Genomic DNA, 5441 nt, shown 5'->3' on the forward strand with positions numbered 1-5441 from the left:
AATATTTCTACAGCACAATAAAGTGAGACTAGCCAGTTAGGAGTTAGACTAAGAATGTCATTGGTCGTCTATTGATGCAGGGCTTTACCTGCTAGTTTTACTATACCAACCATCTATTTTGTATTTCGTATTCTGTATTTCATATCTCTTATATTATTGTTATTTTATTATGCATTTTTATGGTACTAATATATCGGCTCATGTTGCTTTTTTGAGCTGAGGGTCTCCTGAAAACAGCGTCTCTACCCTTCGGGGTAGGGGTAAGGTCTGCGTACATATTACCCTCCTCAGACCCCACTTGTGGAATTATACTGGGTCGTCGTTGTTGTTGTTGAAATATATTGGCTTTCATTGAACTCAAATTGTGTTTATGTGCATACACATATATATAGGGGAAATCTCTCATCAGTTCACCTAGCATTACCTGCATGTAGTGTACACGCCAAGCACTACCAAAAGAAAATGTTGTTTCTTCCTCTTTTGAAAATATTTTTAAACTGTTTTTGCTCGAGGAATTCTTTAATCAACTCAAGCACTCTCCACAACTTTGCCAAGTAGTTTACAACTGGATAATCCGAAAGTACAAATTTCTTTTCTTTTGACATTTTCCATTTCATTTAGAAAAATTATGTCTTACGTGTCCAATGGTTTAATAAATAGGCTCGGTTATCCAATATAGGGAGAAAGTGATAAACGATAAAGACACTACAAGATAGCTGTTAAAGAGGGAATCGTTGATGACTTGGGGAAAGAGTAGCAGACCTGTAAACTCAGAGACAATTATGAAACAAAAACACATTAGAGAATACAAATTGCTAATTTGGCATTAAACATAGATTCGACTTTGCCGAAAGATCAATGACAATTTCGGAGGAACCTTTATGTGGATGATTCAAAAGCCAGGATGTAGGAGCAGAAACTGCAATATCACCCACTTTAGATAATAGTAGGGTAAAATACCACCAAATTAATTTAGCCGACCAAAGAAGAGGGATACGGACAGAAAACTTACCTGAGAATTCATCCAAAACAAAAATGGCCCAAAGCATCTCAAAGGAAAAAAAGAAAATAATCCTCTTGGTGAGCCCATCACAGCTTTTAATCATGCAATTGATAGTAAATAAGCACGATTGGTAGAAGAGAAAGAGTACATTCTAATACTTCTAAAAACAACACCAATAATGATAATAACCACATATATAAAGTCGTCGTCATAATTTATAGATACCTTAGTTGCCGAGTATGACGTTATTGAGCTTGGAAACTTAAAAAATATATTTAAGAAAGTAATTCATCTGGTATTTTTAATTACCTTCATTGCATCTCAACATCTCCAAAAGCCGGGCAGGTTTTTCGGCAGCCTCTTTTAGAACGCACATCCCATCATGCTGCTGTTTTCTATTAAATTTGCTCTTGGCTATAGAAAACGTCCAAGGGAATTAATGCATGGAATTTGAAAGGTTCGTAACTGAAGGAGTAAAGTAGTATTACAAATTAAAACATTCCATTTACTTAGCTTAGAATACAAAAGGTTGCCAGAACTGTTAACTAATGGTAACTAGACTTCTTAAAAGAATAACGTAAATGTAGGAAAAAATGAGAGTAAAATGCCAAAAAAAGGAGATAAAAGAAAAATAAATTTGCTGGCTTTAGAGGCATGCCACATCATCTATGCTAATCCCAACTTTATAGATTAGCGCACTCCTTTCTCTTATCCTTCCCATTTGTACCTTTCTGCAATTTCTTTCTTAAGCTTTCGAACTCCATTTCAAACTTCTTTTCTTTTTTCATTTTGTTTGCTCAGACTCCATCGACGAAGAACTGGATTATAAATAGTTTGCGCCTCTTCTGTTTGCGGTCCAGTTCAAGCCCAGATACCAACAATATTCATTATAAGAGTTGTAATCATAAGCCAGCTGAAAAAGTTTATTGTATTGTAGACTTATTTGAATGTTGCATTAAAAATTTATGGTTCTGGGCTTGTTTGACAAATAATATGACGAGTCTCTCTCTGAAATATAATTTTAATGAACTATAACACATGCTCCTTTGTGACCATATAAAAAAGAACAAATTTCATATCAATGGTATATATTACCTTATTTAAAAGTTCAAAATGCTTCACCCACCTCATCAAGCAAGTCTATTTGTATTTGAATTAACTATTACAAGATTATATTAAGGATAAACCTCAATAACAGACCTTAATCCCAGTATAGGATTAATCTTGTAGTCACTAAAACCAGCATCACAAAAGAGTTTTGCCCATTCTTCTCGATTCCTTTCTTTCCCAGAAACATGAACCATCATAAGAATATCTGAGAAAAGTTGAGTTTCAAATGATTTGTTATCTCCTTTTTGGCTATCAACCACAATGTCAATGATGATCACCTTTCCTCGATTCTCCTTACTTGGAATTGCTTCTTTACATTTCTTCAATATTTTAACGCAGTCTTCGTCGCTCCAATCATGTAATATCCACTACTTATCATTCACCAAACATAAATCAATGTTAGTACATGTACATTTATGGTTATAGTTACAAAAGTTTAGTGACTATACATGAAATTAATCCCTAAATAAAATAAAAGAAAGAGTGTATGTATTACAATTACTATTTTGAATAAGTAGAATAAAAGAAAAGAAAAGTATGTCATGACTCATGTTAGGTAGGTTGAATCATGACTCGTTATTTGACTTGTTCTGACCCAACTCATTTTAACTCAAATAAATTCTAATTTGATTAAATCATTAATAATTTATTGATTTGACATATTTTGACTCAACCCGTCTACGACTCTAGAAAAAAAGTATGTTGAGAGTAGTAATTTACCTTCAATAAAATTGCATCTGCAGAAGGAACGGATTTAAACATGTCTCCTCCCACATAACTCAAGTTCTTGCTCCCTTCCAAGCCTTCAACAACATGTGGCAAATCAAAAACAGTGCATTTCACCTCAGGAAATGCATTAGAAATTGCTTTAGCCACAGTACCAATGCCACCTCCAACATCTACCAATGATTTCAACCCATCAAAAATTCCACTACCAGTTTTAATCACCACACTTATCATCAATCGGGCATCACTAGCCATAGCTTCATTAAATAAATAATTAAGCCTAGGTTCTTCCCCTGCATATTCAAACAATGGTTTCCCATGAGCAGTTGCAAATGGAGTAGAGTCATCATTTTGTAACCATTTGCTTAGACTCTGAAATGGATCCATTAAAATTGGATCTAATTGTGCTAACACAAATGGGACTAAACTCAAAGGCTCATTTTTAAGGAGAAGACGTGAATTTGGAGTAAGTAAATAACCCTCTTCTTCTTCAGTTTCATTAATTTTGGTTTGGATAAAGAAACCTGAATGGATTAGAATACGCATGAGACGGTAAATACAATCCTGACCTTTGGCTTTGTTAATTGGGAGGGCATTCACTAAATTGGAAAGGGTCATTGGTTTGCCATGGTTGTGAATAATATCTGGAATTTCAAGCTGAATTGCACATTTGAGTGACATGGAATTTAGGTAATTGAATACATGGTTTGCTATGTGTGCCTGAGCAGCAAGGATTTCTCTAGTTTCATCTCCAATATTATTAGACAATGCCATGTTTGTTTTTGAGATGTGTAGTATTGTGTTTATGAAATCTATATTTATAACAAAAATTAGAGGACCTGTTATAAATGAAATACCATATTTTAGAAAAATGAGGAGATTCACTACAAACTTTGACTTATTTAGATATGGTAAATATTGTGATATATCAATGTCTTTGAATTCATCTATTGGAGAGTCATTTATATCTAATGATTTTTCTTCCAAATATGTAATAGATTTGACATTAGTTGTCTTGGTTCCATTCACATTTACCAAAAAATTTCAGTCAGAAAATTGAAAGACATTTATTATTAAATCTAATCTTCCTAATTTTAAATGAATAAGTTAAGAAGATTAATAAACAATATATTAAATTTGTATATGCCACATCCAGATAATCAATAAAACAAAATCCCACCTTTATTATATGCTCTTTTCCCCTGTCATTTCGTCACGACCCAATTTCTCCTATAGGCTGCGATGGCACCCAACGTTGTCGCTAGGAGCCAACGGTAAACTAGTCATGTACTTGTTCTTTTTAATAATTTAAAAATAATTGATTTTTATTTAATAAGTAAATAAATAGTGAGAAATTATAGTAAGGTAAAGCATAAACTAAGGAGAGAGTAAATATAGTGAAATAAATACTCAAAATCATAAAGTGTTTACTAGCATGTTCCCAAAACCCAGTGTCACAACTGTATGAGCAACTAGTAGAATATACAAAACACCTATACTATTGTCTGAAATAAGATAGACATAAATGTAAATACAAAAGAGATATTGCGGGTGCTAAAGAACGGACTCGGAGACCAACTCACCACTATGCCTCAGGGTTACAGGGGTGCGCGCCTGAATGACTGCCAGATGCACCTGCCTCAAATCCTGCACAATTAGTGTAGAAGTGTAGCGTGAGTACATAAACAACATGTACCCAGTAAGTATACAGTCTAACCTCGAAGAAGTAGTGACGAGCGGTCGACATCGACACTTACTATGGGCCAATAAGTAAACTACGGAAATTCTAAATAGGCATGAAATAACAAACAGTAAATAAGTGATCCTTTAACTAACAGTCAATTTAAAATCTCCACTGACACATACTAACTTCAACAATTACGGGCCATCAAGTAAATAATAATTTCTCAAGTCATCTACATAATATCAAGCGTAATCGTACTCCGAGCATTACCACGCACTATTTATGCTTGAGGTCGTACGAACCGATCCAGAATAATGTGTACACTGCCGAGGGTCGACCGGCACGAACCATAAATGCATCTATTATATTGGCGAGGCGTTTGGCCCGCTCCACAAGAAGAGAATACTCTACGAATATTCGATTTAACGGTTATCACAAGACTAATATATACAATAGACCAATTTCGATCAACGATCAAGAAACTCACCAAAACTTAAAGTAAATGAAGTTCGGTCTTTACAAATCCTTTATCAAGTCTCAATATAATTTAAGCACTTAAATTAATAAGTAGGGTACAAACAATTTTCATGATAGAGTCCTAAAACTACCCAGACATAAGCATGATTTGTATCTACGCATGAACTCTCGTCACCTCGTGCGTACGTAGCACCCACAATTAGAAGCAAATAGTAATTTAAAACTCCTATGTGGTGAATTCCCTCTTACAAGGTTAGGCAAGAGACTTACTTCGTCCCAAAGCTCACTTTCTGGCCCGCAATTTTACTCTAAAGCCTCAACTTTGTGCCGAACAATCTGAAGCTAGCCAAATATTAAATAAATTAATCAATATACACGCACAAGTTCATAATTTAGCTATTAGAGTAATTACCCAACCCAAATTGGAAGATTCCTAAAATT

At 34.3% G+C, this 5441-nt stretch overlaps 1 protein-coding gene across 1 annotated transcript; it reads right to left on the reverse strand.

Annotated features, from left to right (window-relative positions):
* Positions 1 to 2130: 2130 nt before the first annotated feature.
* On the reverse strand, positions 2131 to 3613 carry LOC107786648 (trans-resveratrol di-O-methyltransferase-like). Its single transcript, XM_016608165.2, has 2 exons — positions 2834 to 3613; positions 2131 to 2481 (listed from the first exon to the last, which is right to left on the reverse strand). The coding sequence occupies exons 1-2, from the start codon at positions 3611 to 3613 to the stop codon at positions 2179 to 2181; spliced, it is 1083 nt and encodes a 360-aa protein (XP_016463651.1). The 3' UTR covers positions 2131 to 2178.
* Between the last annotated feature and the right edge of the window lie 1828 nt (positions 3614 to 5441).

The sequence above is a fragment of the Nicotiana tabacum genome, chromosome 6 (assembly GCF_000715075.1).
Source record: "Nicotiana tabacum cultivar K326 chromosome 6, ASM71507v2, whole genome shotgun sequence".
Lineage (NCBI taxonomy): Eukaryota > Viridiplantae > Streptophyta > Magnoliopsida > Solanales > Solanaceae > Nicotiana > Nicotiana tabacum.